Genomic DNA, 21,521 nt, shown 5'->3' with positions numbered 1-21,521 from the left:
CATATTTTGCTTTTTATCTAAGATCACATTTGATCGTGTGTTTCTGTGAGATCTGGTGTCTCTTCACTGTGAAAACAACAGGTGTGTGGTGTCACAGCCTGACTGAATCTTCTAGTGTGCATATGCACAATTAAACTGTGAAAAGTCATTGTAAACAAATCAGTGTGTTTACATGCATGCTAATAAATAGAGTATTATCTGATATCTGGATTTACCTGATTACTTGAGCAGAAACAGCATAATGCGATATTAACTATCATATAAAGGCCATAATCAGATTATCAAACTCAGATAAACAAACCTAGCTTTTTGTCCAGTAACATGATTATTCAGTGAAAACAGCTTAATCTGGTTTCAGCCATTCTACCATAGCTGCACATGAGTAAAGTACGGGACTGGAAGTGGAGGAAGAAGCAGCATGGTGAGTACCTGTACTGTTTTTGGAGGTCTCCAACATTTCTAAAATCTGTTATCTGAAATCCTCTTGTGTGCACTCAGCCTCAGAGCCTATAGCCCTAGCCTCTCTCTCTGACGAGTAACACTTTGAAAACCTCAATATATGGAAAGGTTGCCAATGTTTTTACAGATTGTTAAGGAGTTTGTCTACAATTTTTGATCATTAAAAAAGAAAAACAGCCCAATATCAAAAGTCCAGACCTCCTATATTTGTTGCTCTAAAATTAAAAATACATGAGTTTTTGCAAACAAGAGCAGACCAGAGGACAGCACATAAACACAAAGTCTATGGGAGTGATGCAGACTGCAACGAAACTCAGTAACAGTACTGAGGAAAAAGGACGAGACCTTAAGTAGTAACATGATGGCACCGATGGTGACAGATTCCTACTGCTTTTCTCTCTCTTTGCAGATCTTCACAGCAGAATCATGGGGAAGAAACAGACTAGTAAAGTCTGCATTGATAATTGAAGGAAAAAAGCCACAGAGCAGGACTGTGGATACTGGAGGCAGCTCTTACACACACTAAAACACACACTGCCTCTGGGTTTAAGCTAACTACAAAGGAGTTGTGTAATTGTGTGGAAGAAACTGAGACCCAATTGGCTGCTGTGGTGCAGATTTTCACATTTTTTCCCTCTCTGTGAGACGTGACTGCTGGTCAGCAGTGTTCTCTGGTTATAAATACTGCCTCTATTTGAAGCTTCAGTATGCATTATGTATTTATCTGCTATATATAGGCCTATATATAAGCGTACAGACCCAGAGGAAACCTGCTGACAGTGACGGAGCCAAACAACTTACATCACACAGTATACTGTAAGCGAAATCACTGGTATTTTTAAAACTTATTTTTTACTTTTGTTTAGGGGCTTTATGGCCTTTGAAATGATAAGCCGATCTGTTCCAGCAGATATCTAATAAACTGAAACTGCAAAAGTAATTTCTAAGTTTCCATCTGAATCAAGAAAGGACTAAAGAGTAATAGAGATATACTGATAGTTGTTTTTTCTTGTCTTTTACTGCATTAACAGAAGTCCTACAAGTGAAAAACAAAGTATTTATTAATTTGAACTTAAACCAATACTCTTGCATGTTTTCTTGTTTCTGTAAATAGTTTGTATTTAAGTCTGCTTGAAATCACCATCAGAAGCCAAAGAACTGAGAACAGTACAGGCAGAATCAGTGTCTCCTGTATTTATGTTCAAGCTACAGGTGACAATACTGCCATCAAAGATACACCAGAACGATGCTCCAGGCAGTCACTCAGGAGAGTGGATGCTGGCAGAATCAAAACTTAGCATGTGTCGACACACGTGTGTCACCTGACAGCCAAGGTCAAGGTTAACAGGATCTGTTTTGTCTAGTCTTTTCATTCTGGTGATATGCCAGAAGATCGCTGGTAGCTTTCAGGCCCTTGGGACATTGAGAGCACGGCCAGGGGCTTGTTGCAACCCTACTACCAGTCCAGACAGTACCCTAGACCAGTGGTAAAGAAAAAACTAAGCACCCCAGGACCCACTTGGAAAAAGTACACATCAATTTTAATTGTTTTCATTGAGAAAATCCCAACATAATAGGCCTACAGACATTTGAGGCCCTTGAATGTTTGCATGATGTATAGGGTGTAGCATCTCTGCTGCAGAAAAATATTTAAACTTGTATTTTTACACATTTTAACTTTATCATATTAATTGCTTAGCCCTAATTCAGAGCATGACCAGGGTTGGGTCAATCCTCCTTCCTGCCCGATGGTGCCCCCAGGCCACCTGCTCGCCACATCGCCACCTTACTTCAGCCTCAATTATTGAACCAAACATGCCTTAAAGTTCTGCACAGTATACCACAGAAAAAACTATCAAACCATCAAAACTATGTCTTTTTATATAATTCAGGCCATATATTCACACTTTTTGAAAAATTGTATTTTTGTATAAATGAAATCTATGACAGAGAGTACAAGAAAGCATGAGAGAGGAATCCACTGGTGTGTCCCATTCATGAATGCACCAATTGAGGTGCAACATCTAGTTTAGGATCGGTGTTGCTGTATACTAAATCATCAACAATAGGTGTCAGCACACACTGCCTGAAACGATAACGGAATATTTTAAAAATACAAAAATGTAAAGTAACATTATTTGGGTGTCATTAAAAACATGCTGTCCATGAATACTGTCAAAAGAGCAAAGATGCAAAAATACAATGGGAGAAAGGAAGGGGAAAAAGCCCAACTAATGTACATAAAGTTAATATTCATATACTATTAGATAAATCAAGTTCTGGTTGTATTGTCTTTCCCAGAGGCACAGTGACAAGTTAGAAAAAGACAGGCTGAGAAGGAGTTAATTTGCATTTAAAGGGATATGCACCAAAAATGCATGAGAAGGGCTGCAGATAGCTGGTTTAAACCAGGTCAAAAACCTCTGCTGGTGCTTGATCCATATGATATTTTGACCAAAGCATGGCACAAACGTGTCAAGGTTTTTTTAATCAAGCAGACCTATTTTATTCCTCATCCCTGCATTTTAGAGTTACATTTCTGAAAAATCACTCTGAATAGGGAGATAAATCAAAGCAAAATCAGGATTTAACCATGAAGGAATAATCCCAGCCTCTCCCACACAGCTAGGAACACAGCGTACTGGGTGTATCAGCTCATACCCAAAGGCCAGGTATCACTATCAGTAAACAGGCTTTATCTGTGCATCCTGAGGCAAGACTGTTTCAAGAGAAAATAAACAGGAGGTGACAGTCCTGTGGTGGAAACGCTGCAACACGCTGTATGAGGCAGGAACATTTCAGAAAGATAGAGGCTGGAGATATCAATGAGAATACGGAGCACAGCATTAAAAACAGTGCAGAACAAGATTACATAACAGTGTGAAAAATGGTCACCTCTCTAATGGATGATCACTCTGCCACGTGCATAAACATACAGCACTCTAAGGCTGGTGGATAATCTTAGTGACATTCAAATTTGTAGAATACATATGAGGAAACTCGCTCTTACCTTCTCCAGCTGTCATGATGCAAAAACGCCCTCAGTACTGAAAACAGAGAGGAATGCTGCTGCACAGCTGACAGCTCGGCTCTCTCTCACTCTCTGTATCTCTCCCACTGTTTACATCCAAGTGCTGCTACAGAAATGGCTGCTTGTTTTATTCCCCATCCCTTTCTCTCTTCTATCTACCCCTCTACAATCTCTCTGCTCTCCCTCCTCTCATCCCCTCCTTGCCTATGTGCAGGAAAAGCTACCCCCTCCCCCTTTAATTCTCTCATAAGTTGATCTGCCCAAGACTCATAAGAAAAATGCTACAGCACCTTGAAAATCTGTCACTTGGTTCAGATTTCTGTGCAAAAAAGTAGCTTGATGGAGATTTTTTTTCTGCTACTTTATGGCTATATCAAAATAAGTTAATCTAAAAAGGGTGAAATATGTTCAATCCAGATAGTAAAAGGCACTCAGAGAACATGCATTGATCAATTTTTTAAAATACATTTTTTCTTGATAATGGGGTAATTTTAGAGATGCCTAGGATTTGTCAGGATGAGACAATTATCTACAAAGTTGCATTAAGTGGATCAGAATCAATGCTTGTAATCACAGATCAGATCACCTGTGGTTAATACTCTGGTGTCTGCAGAGAAGCGCCCTGTGCGCAGTGTAGTGTCACAACAGGCCAGTAAGTATTAAGCAGATCATTATTGCGAATCAAAATAAACCCAAAAAGGCTGCACCACTCAGCTATTGGCTTGGAAAAAAAAAAATTCTTTAGCTTCATTGGGTCCTGCGCTGTAACCAGCCAGATAAAAGCTAGTTTGGTAACAAACAAGCTGATGTTACATTATGATGTGTGTATGTTTTGCCCATTTTTGCAGATGACGTCACACAGCAGAAATCACAGTGGGGGGCCAGTATTAATTTCTTCAATTTTTCATAGTTTTATTCTTCAGCTACTTTTGTGTCCTGAAAGTAGAAAAATATATAGGCAATAAAGTGTTTTCACAAAGCAGTCTGTCTCCACAAAGTGTTCTGGTTTGGTTCAGGACAGTTTTGTCAGTTTCACACACTATGCCCTGATCTTGCCCGTGTTTCTTCAGCTGATGTCTGTCCAGCCTTGCTCGTTGTAACATGAAATCCATTTTTTTTTAAGAGAGCTAGATCATTATGATCAGCTCAGTAGAGCTGGGTGTTTGGCTCCCAAACGTCTCTTCATTTGGTAAAAGTTTAGTTTCTAGATGTGGATTTAATAACAACAAAGCATAGGGGAAAGGAAACTGGCACTCAAATAGGAGCTAGCTACAGTGGCTCACATTAAAGAGCTGCTTCGTAGCACAGGCTTGTCCATGAACGGCTCATCATTACTGGGCTGCTCACCCACAAGGTTTATTGGGTGGGTAGTACATCCCCGTTTCAATCAAAAGCAGGTTTGTGATAAAAAAAAGGATCTTCTTAGATGTTAAATAGCCTATTAGCTCAGCATAAGACTCCTTAAGATGCTAGATGCTAAGAGGTTTGCAAGACTGAGTAATTGGTGATATTGTTCGCCTCCACACAAGGTAAATCTGTTAAACTGTGGGGGGGGGGATCCCGAATCCGAAGTATAGGTATCCTACTCAATGTATGTGGAAATTTTCTGATGCTATTTGCAGCGTAAAGATCCACTAAGAGCTTTAAAGTACTAACTTTTCTCCATTCCCATTCATCCCTGATGGCTGGCCCCCACTTCCTGACCCCCAATGGATGATCAGGATAACATGATTGCAAACAACCTATTGCCAACAAAATCATAAATTTTAATTGTTTGCTTGATATCTGGAAAAATCTCAGTATTCATGAGAAAGTCAAGAAAAGTCTTATTGATAAAACTGACTAAAGTTTAAGTTTTGAGGATGCACAATATTACAGGCTTAGTATCAGTATTGACAGATAATAGCATCAAAAGTTCATTTTTGTATCTGCAGATATGGAAATTTATGCTGATATTTACAGTCGGCTATTCATACTGGAATACTGTAAACATTTCACTTTAAAACATGAAGCATTAGCTATTTGGCATTTTGTGCAGAACCAACAAAGCTACCTGAGCTGATGTTTGTTTCTTTAGACATCCTCAGTTTTTAGGTTTAAGCTACAACTAGTTTTTCTTCAATTGAGAAGATTGTTTTTTGTTTTATTTCAAGCACTTTATCAGATCTGGAAGGACAGGAGAGGTGTGAATACAATGTTATTTCACCAGTATAGGCTAGAATAAATTATTAAATAGCAGCATATAAGGTATTGGCAAAAAATCCAATATTGTGAATCCCTATTAAGTTTTGTTTTTCATAAAGTCAATAGTGCAGTCTTAAGTCCCATCTGAGCGACAGAAAGCTACCATGTAAGACTAAATGATGTGCAAACACTCCTGAGCAGCATGATGAATTAAGCTGTTTTATCAGTTAAACCCCACATGTGAAATGTCTGCGAGCAGTAGCTGTAGGGAGATGTTGCAGACTGTTATGAAACGCTGAGCTCAGTCTGAGTGTTTTCTCCTTGACTCAGCTGTCATCCCTGTACTGAAAATGCTCTGTGGATGCAGTCAGCTCAGCTGTAATAGGACAGAGTCAGCAGTGAGGGCATCGGAGCGAATTTAACCTACATAGAGGTCACAACTGGACTAACAAACAAAAAACAGTCAAAGGTGGACAAATGTAAGAGCTTACATCTGCATTATGGAGGTCAAAGCCATTACTTTTCATTTTTTTGCACATTTTTTTGTTTTGTCTCCTTTCTAAGTTTTCTCCCTTTAAGTGTTAGTGCTGCAAAGACATGAGATCAAACCTCAACAGATGATACACGTATAAGTTTTCTGTCTGTTGTTTAACGTTTACTTTCTTTTTACGGAGAGCAAAGCTAGCCGAAGTCAAAGCCCTTGTTTGTATAAGCATACTTGTCCAGTAAAGCTGATTCAGATCACTGAATTACCTGAATTTTAGCGTAACGGTGTCAGGTAAACAGGGTTACAGTATTTACAGGTGAAGATTTGAACATGATCAGAGCCACAGCCTGCTTTTTTGAATTATTGTGGACTTAAAATGAGCAAGATGACAGTAAGCACGGTGGACCAGAGCAAAGGGACGTGAGAACTAAAGTTACCATTTGCCGTTGCAAACCCATCATCCTTTGTGCTCCACTTGCTGGCTTGATCTAACAGCAGGAAAATGGTGGATACTATTAGTGGTGATGGAGAACAGAGTGACAAAGTTTTAGAGAATGTGGAGGCTCTAGAAACTTTTAAATCTGATGGTTGGAAGCATTTTGGTTTTCCCGTGTCAAGAAATGAGAAGAGAAAAGGTAAGGACCAGCAAACAACAATACTGCAAGACTGCGGTGACAGACTTGATGTGAACATAAGGAGAAACTTGGCAAATCATCGCCCTGAAAAGATAAGCAAAGATGTGAGGAGCAAAATCCAACCAGGCCAAAAGACTCTCAAGGAAGCGTTCACAATCCAACTTCCCCACAACAGCGCAAGGGCTCAACAGATCAGAAGGTATATCTGTGAATAAATCACCAAAGACTTACAGCTACCCTATGTGGTGGACAACTTTCTGCTGGAAAGATGGAAACAAGCCAAAGTATATATTTTTAAGACTAGTGCACACCTACGGCACTTCTTTGCACATATTGTAACGTTCAAAGTGCAGTTTTTTAATAAATGCTGACGTCACTTTTTTTTCCAAGTCTATATTTGCTGCTTTGGTTTTTTATTTATTCTGCAACAAATACCCTACCATGGACTAATTTTGAGGTATTGCTGTACAATGAGGTTTTGATACCACTACATCCCTACTGTCAAGGTTATTTGCATACGAACAAAGTCCGCAGTAACAAGTGGTAATCAGAACCGAAAATCTAAGGCACTGTGGTGCGAAATTAAAAAAAATTATTAAACATGGATATAACTGAGCATCTTAAACAAGTTTTCATCCATATTTCCTTTCTTTATACTTTGTTTTTACATAACCTGGTTAGTCATCTATTTATTTCACAGTCATTTAATGTTGTTTTCACGACATATCAAATTTGGAAAGGGGAGATACATATTTACCTGAATGCTGTGCTTTTCTACGCCCAGCTCTGATCAGCTGATCCTAATTACTGCCTCCCAGCTCCCACAGCCATTTACAGCTCTTTCTCTCAGCACAGCGGCCCATTTAAATATGAAGTACTTCTCACTAATTCCTGCTTGCATCAATGCTGATGCACCATGCTGCTGCTGTTGCTGGCAAAGATGAACCTCCTCCACCCCAGCCTCCTCCTTTATAGCATAAAGCTTACTGCACCCTCATATCAGTATTCATGCTACTATGGATCAATCGTTTTGAACTCATTTTATTGTTTTCCATACGCATTGTTGTAAATGTATCTATCCATTCGGGGATAGAAAGTCAAAGCATGCTGCTTGACTAACCCAGGCAGCATCTTTTGAGCAGAGCCTTCTCCGCCAAGTTAAACTGTACATACATTTTGTAATAAAATGTTTAATTGTATAACAAGTGCTCCTGACTGAATTATACACACTGAATGCCTGGTTAAGTTGGTCAGTGAACATCTTCATCAGCCAGGCGCTGCTATTTAATTCCAGTTGGAAACATGCAGAAGACCAGAGGGCCCAATCTGAGCTGTTTCCTGCAACAAAGCCCCTGTTATCAGTGACTTTTAGTCACCGTCACTGGTAGGTTGAGCTTTGGATGGCATCAGTGTTGCCTGCTGTGTGCACTACTACTAAATCCCCAGGTGCATGCTGGTAATAAAGGTACTGCAAAAATCCATTCACGATAGAGGTGCTACCGGTGAAAGGATTGATACCAATTTACCTCCCACCCCTATGCTGAAGTAATAACAGTTTTTTTCTTAGTTTCTTATCTTCTTTAATAAATTCATTCAGCCTTGAGGCCTCTAGAGACCTGTCTGGGTCTTTGGCTCAAAGATGGGACATCTGAAAGCTGCTCTGAATGTCCACCTCCTGTGGGGAAATCTCATTCCTCTAACCCCGGGCTGTCCGTCTGGACTGAACCTCCTCCTCTTTCCTTCCACACACAAACACAATTACAAAATTAAAACAAACCATTAAAAATGTAAAGAAATGTGATTGAATAAAGAGCTGTGATACAGAACAATATAAGTCAGCTATAAAGGTAAGAAGCTAACTGCTTTACCTAAAATAAAAACTCTATTGTCACAATTTTTCAAGGCAACTTATTAAAAACAAACACTGAACTGCACCACAATCTGCCCTCATTTTATATCACATTATGCAGAAACGACAACAACCCTTCAACAGAGCATCTGCTCGTCCTCATTTCCCACTGTGCTGAATGTTAGCGGGAAGCAAAACAACCAAAACAAAACATGCATCCGAGGGAAAAGGACCTATTTAAACTCCTCAAGATTGTTTCTGCCTCTAAACTGCAGGTGTATTTTGTTGTCAAAGGTGTCCCAAAAAGTCAAACAGCTGACTGAATACTGCAAGTCAATATAAAACAAACTAGAACAGCGAAAAAAAGACAAAAACTCACCTGAGCCAGAGGAAGGGATCATGTTCCCAGATCTTTGGACTTCATCAAATTTACTGAAGATTACATTCAACCTGCAAATGCAAATAAAGAGAGAGAATAAAGGATCTGCACACAGATAGTAGAACAAAAAGGAAAGGGGGGGGGGGGGGGGGGTGAAAACAAAGTGTGAGGAAAATAAAGCCGAGCAAGAGAGTGAAGGAGCTGCTGACTGCATCATTCATCACTTCCTGGGTGAGAAGCTCTCCCTCCGCTCTGTGCAGCAAGGAGAGCCAAGACCAAAATAGACTGCATCCAAATCTGCCACAACCGTGACAAACTGGCACTAAGGCCAGAAAAAGAGCAGGAAAGAGAGCAACGGAGAGGGAGGGGTGATGGTGAAGCTGAGAGACCCCTGCAGAAGAAAAACTGTCCAAAAAGAGTGAAATGATAACGAAACTGCCTCAGCTCATTGCACTTGGCAACACTTAAGGTTGTTCAAAGGGATACTCAGAGCCAGATTATTATTAAAGTTATTAACAAGCAAAAAAATTTAATGAAAACTAGACTGAGATATCTTGAGGCACAGCTGGGGAGAGGAGGATTTCGGGTTTGGAGATCTCAGAATTCCGTCTTTGCTTTTAGCAGATGTGGTTCTGTTGGTTCCCTCAGCTGGGGACCTTCAGCAGGTTCTGGGATGGTTTGTAACTGAGTGCGAAGCGGTTGGGATGTGAGCCAGCACCTCCAAATCAAAGGCCGTGGTTCTCTGCTGGAAAACGGTGGATTGCTCCCTCCAGTTGGCGACTCAGTCTCTTCCTCAGGTGAAGGAGTTCAAATATCTTGAGGTCTTGTTCACAAGTGAAGTTAAGAGGAAGTGTGAGATTGACAGATGGATTGACAGCCTTAGCAGTACTGTGGCCATTGTGCCGTACCGTTGTGGTGAAGAGGAAGCTAAGCCGGAAGGCAAAGCTTTCAATATACCCATCAATCCTCCTCCCAACCCTCCCTCCACAAGCAGGCCTCTAGAATCCTGATGGAACCCTCCCACCCTGGACACTGTCTGTTCAGCAGGCTCCCATCAAGAAGGCTGAGAACCTTCCGGGCAAAAACTCCCAGACTAAAGAACAGCTTTTACCCAAGAGCTGTAGACACCCTGCTGAACTCCTAAACCCCCTTCCCCTTTCCAGAACACACATACACACTATGAAATTATTGAACCGACTTTTTTAAACTTTTAAACCTGAGACTGCACATTGTGTTTCTAACATCTTTAACTATTTATTAATTTACTGATAGTTTGCTGCAATGGAGGAGACTTCCAAACAAATTTTGTTGTTCATACTATGCAATGACAATAAACTTTCTTAACTATGGTCATGAACTCATGAAGAATGAGACTGCAGGCAAAAGCATCCGAAATTAGTTTTCACCAGAGGGTGGCTGGGCTCAGCCTTAGAGATGGAGTGAGGGTGAGGAGCAGTTCTACTAGGAGTAGATGGATGGAACTGTGGTTTTGTATATCAACAAAACTATAAATCAGGGCTGTTAGCATTGATGTGTTAACTGCAATTAAATCAAGGGCTGTGTCTGAAATCATTTCCTATTCACTATATAGTGCACTATTCGCCATTTTGTAATGGTGTCTGAATTTTGAGTGGGCATTGTCATTGTCATTGATAGCATTGTCATACTGCATTCATTCTATCCCACAGTACATTGTGAAAAGTAGTGAACAACCGATGCTCACTAGCCCAGCAATATTTACCATCATGCATCACGGTTGCTGCTCTCAAACATGACGGACAAACAAGAGGAGCACAGGAACACATAAAAAAACTTTTTAAAACACTTTTTTGTTTGTTGGTTTTAAACAAAGTATTTAATCTGTAAGAAAATGTTAAGGATTCAAAACGGAGTAACTTTGAGACATGAGATCATCATCTTAGTCATAGTAAACACAAAAATGTATTATTTTGCTACTAAAGACACAAACTTTTTTATCTATTAGTATTTTTATTTTTGTGTGAAAACATGTTACATTTAGTATCAGTTTACAGTGAAATTCTGCCATTAATTTCGATCCTCAGCCGTTGTCATGGAAATCTACGAGCCGCTGTTGCTAAACGTTTTAATTGTGAGACAGCGATGACATCATTGCCCACAGCTGGAGTAGTGTCCGAAATCATTTTTGTGTTTTGCTACTGAGTCCACTTTATAGTCCACTTTATGCCAATCACTTAAATTTGGATAGGGAGTAGGGAATGAGTGAGTCATTTCAGACACAGCCCCGGTCTTATTGTTGGGATTTTTGCTGTTGCAATAATTATGCTCTTTCAGTTTGTCAGTTTAGGCACACTATGTGCACTCTTTTGTCCCATTCAGTGCACCATAGTTAAGCCCTCCACCTGCCAATGAAATTATGGAAACAGCACTATATTACTTTAAAATGGTGCACTTCATTATAAAAACATCCTGGCTCAGTAAACAAATTAGAAGTAATGCACAGAAATGCATTAAAATAAAAATAAAAGAACATTACCACACACAAAAACTATGACTAAATTAAAATTTAAGAAAACAGCAAAGTGTACATTCAAACTAAGAAAAAACTCTGTTAATTATCATACACACACCTATAGGTCAGATGTATTGCCTTTAAAATAACCACTACAGGTGTTTTATGAAGACAGGATTGATTGCCTTAGAGTAAATTTCTTCAACCAGACTGACTTAATGAACTGCAAAGTGAATTTAAATTTCCTCTTATAAATAGTTCTAAACGTATGTAATACTTTCTTTCTGCCACAAGGGGGAGAAGCTTTGTCAAAGCCTATTTCTTTTTGTGTCGAGACAAGACGTAAGAATAAAATCTTCCTTTCATGGATACAGCATCTCTTGCCTTTTGAATACAATGTGCAGGTTGTTTTATGAATAACTAAGTGAGATATGAAACAAAAACAGAGAGGAACAAATGCAGGAAAGGATGAATGGAGGGGGAGCAAACAATGTGACAGACAGTGACAGGTTTGTAGCTTCTTACCGTGACTGTGGAAGGCCCTTTTTGCTGAGATCCATCCTCACCCTCTCACCCACGTGTCTGTAGATCTCCACCAGGGAGCTCATGGCACCGTCACGTACCTGAAGCCACAATATAAGATTATTAACAGCTTCAATACACATTTGACTCTGAAAACATCTTCTGCGCTCATTTAGCACAGGAAACAGTTAGTTTGAATCCATAAAGACTGTGTTAGACAAGAAACTTAAGTGCACTTCAAGCTAAAACATCTGTTTTCACACTGGTATCTAGCGCCTTTGAAAAGATAAATACAACAGCTCCTTGGTTACAAAAAAGCATCCTTCTCTTGTAAACCCAAGTACACAAAATCCTGAAGAATACCTATAAGATAGCTTTCTATTTGCCCAACAACAAACAGCTCAAAAATTAGACGTACAGAAAAAGACAACAATCAAATTCTTATATTTTAAAGGGTGGAAATATCAAATCCAATAAAAAAGTTTATAAAATCATGTTTACATGTCATCACTCAGCAGTAACTGTCTCCATAACTATTTTATTCAGCACTAGAGTTTGAAGAGGCATGGACTGGGCATACCTGACTTGTAGGGTCCCCCAAGAGGTTACATATATGGGGCACAATTTTACTGAGGGTCAGGCCTTGAGCTCCGTATCTGGAAGACAAAAATCAAATAAATCAGCACAATTAAACAGCTGGAGGTGATATACAAGGAGACAACACCAAAAATAATGAATATGGACAGAGAAGTCAGATAAAATCATGCTTAAATGCTTCTACTATTGAAAAGACTATGAAAAACCCTGGATTCAAATTAAGAAGTCTTTCTTATGACATAATTGCTCTGTCTCTCCTTAGTAAACATATTGCATAAGTGCTTTTTATCACTTTTAGTTTAGAACTTTTACTTCCAGCTTCTTCTCTTCAAGGAACTAAATGTTTCCTGTTGCCCACTGTTGTCTGTGATTCCTCCAGGGTCTAAAGTCCTAGGAAGATTATGCAAATCAGGCATGCCGGAACAGCCAGGTATCAGGAAAATACAATAAATCAACATTACTATGTTACATCAGATCATTTACTGAGAAAGATTTAGATGTCAAGGATCTTATATTTAACACCACACGTGAAAATATTGCATTTTTAACAATAGTTGTACTTGTTTTCATTCTTAACTTGATTTTTTGTGATTTAAACTGTTTTAATCTGATTTAAATGTGTTGTAGTGAAGGGTCTGAGTTAGGAAACAGACAGAGACTCTATAATTTATAATTAGGTCCTGGTTGTGTTTATCCAAAGATTGATCCAAGATGGACTTGGTTAAGGTTGCTGAAAATGTTTCCTCTCTCTACTGACTTCTTTAGCTCTAAAGCAGGGTTTATACAGAAATCAGACATCAAACTTAATACTTTTAAAGACCTTTTATAAGACCCTCTTCATACATTTTAAGACTATCACATCTACAATATCTAATCCATTACATTAAAGGCACGGTTTCAGTGTTGATGACTGTAGCATTTAAATATGACAACATACAAAAGGTCAGTAGTATTTTTTTACAGTAGTATGCAATTAAGCTTCTTGAAGCATTTTGAGATTAGAATATGGGGAAAATACCTTAAGTTGGATAAGGTAGCTAACAAGGTCTTATTTTGGTTAGATGAACTAGAGCAGCCATACCTCAGTCTCTAAGTATATTTTTAAAAGATCTGAACTTCAGTACAAAGCAGAACAACCTATATTTAGGTTTTTAGAAAAAATTCATAACATGGCCATTTCAGGACACTAATTCTTGACCATTCTTTAATTTGGATTTTGATGCATTGATGTGTCCATGACTGCTTTACAGTTGCAGCTGATAAACTGCTTTAACTTCTTTTTATTTTATTTTTGTATTTCTGTGTCTTTGTTAATTGTGCTGACAACAACCTTGGCCAGGACACTCTAGTGAATGAGATTCTTAATCTCATTAAGGCTTTCCTGGTTAAATAAATTCAGATAAATTAATTTTTAAAAAGATATCTCACTTTAGTTTAGTTGAGTTATAGTAATCTTAATAGTCCGGCAGCTTTTCCAAAGAACGTCACGTTATTAAAATGAAACATAAAATAAACAGCTGAAAAAATAACCTGTTCGGTGAATATACAAATTAAATAGCAACAAAATTTAACACCTGATAGTCTTGCATTGAAGACTTTTGGATACTTTTTAAAAGCCTTAATTTGGACTAAACTGATTTATCAACATTTGATACATCTAAACACCCTGTAGACACCCTGGAAGGGCCACTGTATATTTGACATGTTTTTTGTGAGATTAATTTGTAAAGAAACATATTTTTTTTGCACCTGTAGCCAGTCAACGTGAGCTTTCACCAAAGCAACTTAATTTAACCTTGGAAAGTTACGTCTTTCATGTTACAAGAAAACCCGTCTTTTCACAACTACAACTAAAAAAAATATAATATACAGTTAAGGTTCAGTCATTGTTAATTCAATTTAGAAATATTAGCGCATAACTTAAAAATTGTGTATGTATAAATAAAATAAAGCCAGTGCTGTCAAAATTTTTGATTAATTCGATTTTATCAATCACAGGGGTAAAAATATGATTAACAAATCCATGTTGAATAATCGCACTAAAGTAGTTTTGTAACCTAATCTTGCATATGTGAAAATTCTCTGTGCCCTTAATCTTTATAACTCTATGGATAAAATCCATATTCTAGCAGAAAGTTTTGATGCCATACAGAAGCATGTCCTTTCAGATTGATTTACTATAATCTTTCAGTCTACGAGTAATGCAATATGTTTCGACATACAAGATTAATTGTGATGAATCAATAACAAAGTCTACAATCAATAAAAAAAAAAAAAGATCTACAGCACTAGTTAAAACCCAGTTACAGAGTGATTTCTTAAAGGGGGTATTATACTTTTTCCTACTTTTAAAACATAAAGTCACAATGTTGGGTGTCCGTACTTCACGTATGTAAATTTTCAAACCGCAAGATAAACGTATGTGGCAGTAATCTTGGAATTACACTGTAAACTGATGAAAACGGTTCGTTGGGAATCTCTCCGACATCTCCCCGAGACGAGATTTCAATGAAGCAAACTGATGAGGTCATCGCAATAGGATCTACGTCCTGCTCTATCCTTCGCTGCTGCTGGTTTAAAGTTTACAAGTATGTAAACATAGCCATATTGGAGGGGGCGGGCACAAAACATTGAGTCTTGCCCCCAGCCAGCCTCCGGAAAATTGGCCAATCGGAGGAAAGCAGGTCTGTGGAGCGGGGGGTGTTAAAAAGACAGCAGCGAAAACTAAGTGTTTCAGACAGAGGTTAAAATAAGAGTTTTTTTCAGGACACCAGTGTGAGAAACATGAGGAGTTTTTTAACCTGTAAACCATGTGAAGCTACTACGTGGGTATCAGAGAGATGTGTAAAGCCTTGAAAAAGGGCATAATGACCCCAACTTTAATGTTTTACATATTTTAAATGGAAATTATTGTGGAAAATTAACACCGATATGATAATGGGGGGTAACTACACAGGGATTTACTACTATCCTTCCCAATGTGACTGAAATGAGATGACTCACGTGTTCAGCGTGGCGATGAGACAAAGGCACACTCCTTCTCTGGTCCTATTGTTCTTGTGTTTGAAGCCTCCCAGCATTCGGTCCCAAACGTACTTAAAAAAACACAACAAAACAATACAAACATGGGCCTTACTCTGGCACATCTCACAAGAACTGTGGACTGCTGCCAGACTACCTAGAACTGAAAGCAGGTGACCAGGGCACTCTGCGGTTATGAGATGGCCAATGTTCATCCAGTTGAAAGTTATGGTACTCACAGATCAGCTCTGAAACTAGTACATGCATCAGCTCAAAGTTTTGTTTCACTGAGGAAGCAAAAGTTTTATAATGATAGATTTTACTTTATCAAAAGCAACCTGAAAATAAAAAAAGACTATGATAGTATAAATCAACCTTCTTGTGAATATACAAACGGGATCAGGCCCTGCACTGAAAATCCTTACATGGTGGAAATAATGACCTCTCAATAGACCCGATTTATGTGATTGTGTTTGTACCTGTGGGCTGGCAGCTTGTTCCATGATCTTTAGCAGCAATGTTTGATCTTGTTCTCGCACTTGGTCTTTTGAATCTCCCAATCGATCGATAAGGCTGGGCAGAACTGAGAGACAGGGAACAGAGGAGAAGATTATCAGCTGTGAGGTGCGGATATTAAAAACCTTTGTGTAGTGTTGTATCAACGGCTGTGTGCAATAACACTGACTGCAGACTGACAACGCAGGAATAATATTCAAGCTTAATAGCAAAATTCACGGCAGGAGTCCTCCTGTGTCTGGACAAACATGTGGACATCCATGAAATGGAAGACTCTGAATGTAATTGGTTTACACATTAAAGTGAGAACGAAAAGGTGTGAGAGCAGACTATAGCCAAGAACAAAAGGGGATAATGAGTGAGAGACATGCCCAATACGGTAACCTCTTTCATCCTATTATTCAGGTGAAAGAAAAGGAGGAGACACAGAAGAACAAGAAAAACAAGACAAAAGAAACTAAAGAAGGCCATTTAAAAAATAAAGAACTAGTTTGTCCAAACATGACCCCTAGAAATACCCACATTTTAGATAGTTTTAAAATTAAACATTATTTTTAGTAGAGCGTTTTGCCTTTGTTTTGGCAGGACAGCTGAAGCCAGACAGGAAATATGGTGAGAGTAGGGGGAAAACGAGCTCCCCAAGCTGCGTCTGCATACCAACTTTCTCACCTCTAACATAAACTGGCTTTCAGAAGTGGCTCCAAAGTCCACCATAGGACCATAGACCAGATTCACCATGCTCATTATCCTTGCATTTGTAGTTTTAAGTGTGCATGCATAATGGCCATATGGCAGGGACTAAGCACTGATGATAAATGAGTTTGAGATTTAAAAATGTCGAAATTTTAAGCTTAAGGATAAATCTGAGGGCAAAAAAAACAAACAAAATAGTTCAAAAGGTCAAAAAACTAAGTTAAAAGCAATATAATATTTTTAAAAGGGAAATATATGAAAAATCAAAATCAAGAGTTTAAAAGTTCAAAATATGAGTTAAATTTTTAAATTGTGAGTCTAACAGGACACGATATCAGATTAAAAGTCAAAGTTAAGAGCTGAAAAGGTCAAAACATGAGATAAAATTTGAAATCTTGAGTCTGAAACCTCAAAAATATAAATGATAACGTTTAAATCATAATCGTGAGATTCAAAATTGCAAGTATGAAAAGAAACACAAATGATTTTTTTCCCCTCACATTCCTGATGTTTTATCGAACTATTTCTACTCTTTACTTTTCACATTTTTATGACTTAATCATCAAGATTAGGATAAAACAATTTTATGCTGGAAAAAATTTGCAGACCTCATAGTGGTGGGCCAGTAAGTCTGATTTTCTGATTTCTGATTTAATGAATGTGAAACGTCCAATGGAGACATTTTGAGGTCATAAACGCCCAAAATTAGATAAATTTTGGCACATTAAAAGCCTCCGTTCTATCAATACACAGTAAATTCATATTTATCACAACACATTTTTGTTGCTGAATTGATTCTGAACTGTTAAACTGTTAGATTTTTTGTCATGGAATACCCTGACTTTTTATGTGGGCAACCTGGTTGGCCAGATGTTAGAGAACTGGACTAGTGTGCTATTCACACACAAAATCAGAGAGGGGTCACAGGTCCTCCTCCAGGAAATTTAAAAGATCTAACACAGACTCCCTGAATTATTGTAAACATTTATTAAGGAATTTGTGAGGTAAGATGTGTAAAATCACATAAGGTTGGCTATAAAACAAAGATTGGTCGTATTGAAAATTCCTCCTGTCACTATCAAAAATCAGACTTTTTAAGATATTTTAAGGCCTTAAATTTCAAATCTGCAATTTAACACTATTATATATCTTTTCAGGTTGTGCGGGAACCCTGAATCTTTATCTTATCTTAGAGACCCTGTAAAGTGAAATCCAAAGTTTTTGTCTTAACACTCAAGAAATGTTGGAATATGGTTGCTGTAAACATGTGAAAACTCTGAGATCTACAGACTGAATTCTGGATTTAGGCCATTTCATCTCTTTCCTGGCTTGGTTTCATGTGGGCGGGGCCAATATTTGGGCTCATGATGTCATGAGCCCACAGTAGAGAGTGACCCTGCCCCTCTAACACTACAATATTGTGGAAGGAAGCAGTCACCTGGAGCAGGGACGTCTGGTTCATTTTGTGCAAAGGAATTCAGTCTTGTACTCTTGTACCATTCTATAACATTCATGTTTTATTGCAAAGTTATAGTTATGCATGTTTTGTTTACTGTTTTCTGTTTTTAGGGAAGAATATTGATAGTGAGGGGGTTAATGCTGCAGACCACCCATGTCCTGAGTGGGCGTGGTTTCAGCTCATTCAACAGACACGCCCACACCATCTGCCTCATTTTTCATGACTTGAAGCTTAATTTTATAAACTTGGAGAAGCTTTATGTGACTTCAATTTGACCTGGGTGTTCATAACACAGTGAGCTATCATACGGCAAACCTAAATACAGATTTATTTTTACTTTACAGGGTCTTTAATCTTTATCCTATGTCTGAGTCTGTGAATACAGCAGGGAAGTTATGGTTGAAATCTGGCCACACCTTTTTTTGAGATCTGTGAAAAGGAAGCTTCTCATTTAAGAAATGAAAAGTATTACAAGTTGCAATGATTTAAGACTTAAAAATACAGATTTAAGACATAAAACTATAACTGTGACTCTTACCTGTTCCCACCTGGGCCCTAAATCTCTCTTGTAACCGTGTCACTAAGGCAGATAAGAGGTCCAAACCCAGCAGAGCCACCTGGTGGAGACAGAAATAGAAGAAAGAAAACGTCACACATTGACTAGTTTGGTTAAATGAAAAATCCACTTTCATTTAAATGGAGGTAATGTAGTTTCAGTAATTTGAAAGGATAAAATAATCACATATACAGCCTTTGACAGTCCCTATAGCTGTATTCATGATTATCTGCTGCAAGGGATTATGGGTAAAGAGAACACATTCAGGATAATAGGCATTTCTTTGCTTCTGATTAATGTTGGATTTCCTTAAAATTCAAAATGTTAGGTTTGACACATTTGGGATTGAAGTAGAGCAGAAAATACAGTTTCATTTCTGCACCGTGACTGAAGTCCCTTTGACCAAACAGTCATGTAGAGCTGCAAGCTCCTCCTCCTGCATCTTTCCTTGTCATGGGGTGAGTGAGCTGCTCAATGAACGCATAGTGAGAGTAGCCCTGCTGACACCATAACAACACATGAGCACCACCTGGGTTTCTACCTGGGCCATGGTGCAATTTTTGGAACAACAACAGCATGTAAAATGAATTAAATACCTGAACATACCCTAATCCAGACAAAGATATGATACCACCATCTAGTGCCATGATTTTGTAATTACAGGGTGTCCCATCTATAGGACTTAAATGCTGCGAATAAACAGAAAAGAAATTAAAGAGAGAACTATGTAACAGATATGTACAAGAAATGTCAAAAGGAAAAATAAAAAAGGAGGATTAAAGCAGCACCAGACGATTACACTTTGATACAACTATCTAAACTACTGTTCTGATACCTGAGCAACAAAAAAATAAGTTCTATTCACCCTTACATTGAGCAATTACTTTTTAAGCACCTAAAATTACAAGAAATCACCAGCTTACTGTCTTAGTTCAGTGTTCTAATTGAAATAGTAACCAAAAATACATATTTTTAATCTATTTATATGTGTTAACTATCTCCTTGTTTTAATTTACATGCTCTCTCGTCACTTCTTTTAACAGTTCCTTGTATACTTTGTATTTATTTTTTAATGGCTCTTCCTTGACTGCAGACAGGTGGAGTATCAAGCCTGAGCAGGCAGGAGGTCTGCTGTCTGTGGGTTAAATCCTCAGATCTGTCCCTTTGTTCTCTGACAGAGGGGAATTACAGTAATTAGCCTGATGACAGGGACGAAACAAAGACTCTCTGAGCGCTCTGAGGGGGATCAGCAGAGTTTAACTGTGGTTCAAACCTCCACAGAAGCTCCACTTTTCTGTTTGAAAAGCTAGTTTTACACTTAAACTCTTCCCATTTTGTATCACTATGCTGAGTAATCAGACACCAAGTTGACGGCACTTTAGTGAGCTTGTTCACACCTTGCATAAACAATACACTCAGGGACGACCTGCAATCAGACATCACTTGTCCTCCTCTTATGCAAAAAACAGCCCATGCATAATTTCTATGGCTACCTTAGTACAGCATCGCTGGTCACTTGTTTTGAATAAAGGAATTGTTTCAGCCTAACCAGCACTCTTAAGGAGGCATGGTTTTGGCAAAATGAGCTGTTAAACAGGCACAACGAGTCTCTTTGCTCATGGTTCATCATCCCTTCATGCTAAATTTGCAGTGAAGACTTTCAAACGTGACAAATGGGGCAGAATAAGCAACGATATAGGAAGTTTGTGGTGCTTTTTAGCAGCTTTTCTCCAAAGTATTAGGCTTGTACTCCAAAAATCAATATGGCAGTATACTGCTATTTACTGGATACCTGCATTGATGTCACGCAGGGGTGTCCAAACTATGGCCCGCGGGCCACTTTGATTGGCCCTCAAACAAATTCTTCAAATTAAATGAATGCTTTTTCTGTAAACAAACATTTTGACAAGACAAATTTTTGCTCTTTAATGCCTGCAGGACATGAGGGCATCTACTCTACCAAACCATTCTGGATGAGAGCATCCCTGACAACCTCAGTACAGTCTGAGCAATCACATATCCAATCATCAGTCTGTATTGAGGTGCATTCACAACAAATATCTAGCACAAATGTTCATACAAGGTATAAACAGGGTCTTTGGTTCAGCTTCTTTAGGAAAAGGTCAACACAGGAAGCTTGTGAGCCTTTTCTTAGCTCGAGGTAAACACTTTTTTGTTCTTGTTATTGAACTTGTGTAAAGCTGAGTCATAAAAGGAGCACGGCAACAACTGCCCTCCATGCTTTAGTGCCAGTTGAACAGACAGACAACAGCAGAGTCCAGTCGTTGCAGGTCAGACAGGCTCCTCCTCTTTGCAGACAGACTGCTAACTCCCTGTAGCAGTCACCCACATCCGGACTCCCCTAAATACAAATGCGTCTACTGTGTAAACCCCTCTCGAGGATCAAATCTCTCCGTCATCATCCCTTCCCAAATCCTCCTACTCTAAATTCTCAGTCCCCATTTCATCCCCTCCTCTTACCCAACAAGGTTTTGGCTTGGCACGGATCATGACTCTGTGTCTGCAGAAAAACAAACAAATATATAAAAGAACACAATCCATTTTAAGAGGAAAATCCCTGATCTAGAAACCCCCATAAGTGAATTCAGCTATTATTCCATGACGTCTGAAGGATTTGCAAC

General features: G+C 38.6%; 1 protein-coding gene and 1 non-coding gene across 33 annotated transcripts in view; one reads left to right on the top strand and one right to left on the bottom strand.

Moving 5' to 3' along the window:
• Positions 1-21,521, bottom strand: part of clasp1a (cytoplasmic linker associated protein 1a) — a 133,104-nt gene that overhangs the window by 67,262 nt on the left and 44,321 nt on the right. For 31 of the 32 annotated variants that reach the window (XM_041806946.1, XM_041806953.1, XM_041806959.1 and 28 more), the window contains exons 3-8: positions 18,862-18,940; positions 16,135-16,238; positions 15,638-15,729; positions 12,618-12,693; positions 12,041-12,138; positions 9,025-9,095 (exon numbers count right to left, since the gene is read on the bottom strand). In XM_041806946.1, the coding sequence (XP_041662880.1) occupies positions 9,025-9,095; positions 12,041-12,138; positions 12,618-12,693; positions 15,638-15,729; positions 16,135-16,238; positions 18,862-18,940 (520 nt within the window). Of the gene's footprint in view, positions 1-3,469; positions 3,596-9,024; positions 9,096-12,040; positions 12,139-12,617; positions 12,694-15,637; positions 15,730-16,134; positions 16,239-18,861; positions 18,941-21,521 lie in introns of those variants that run through there. The other variant, XM_041806973.1, reaches the window with a different exon arrangement.
• Positions 19,321-19,447, top strand: LOC121523139. The gene has a single exon (XR_005993027.1). It is a non-coding gene; the product is annotated as a U4atac minor spliceosomal RNA (small nuclear RNA).

This window comes from Cheilinus undulatus, linkage group 15, assembly GCF_018320785.1.
Source record: "Cheilinus undulatus linkage group 15, ASM1832078v1, whole genome shotgun sequence".
Classification (NCBI taxonomy): domain Eukaryota; kingdom Metazoa; phylum Chordata; class Actinopteri; order Labriformes; family Labridae; genus Cheilinus; species Cheilinus undulatus.
The sequence above is the reverse complement of the archived record's forward strand: the minus strand, read 5'-3'. Positions and strand labels throughout refer to the sequence as shown.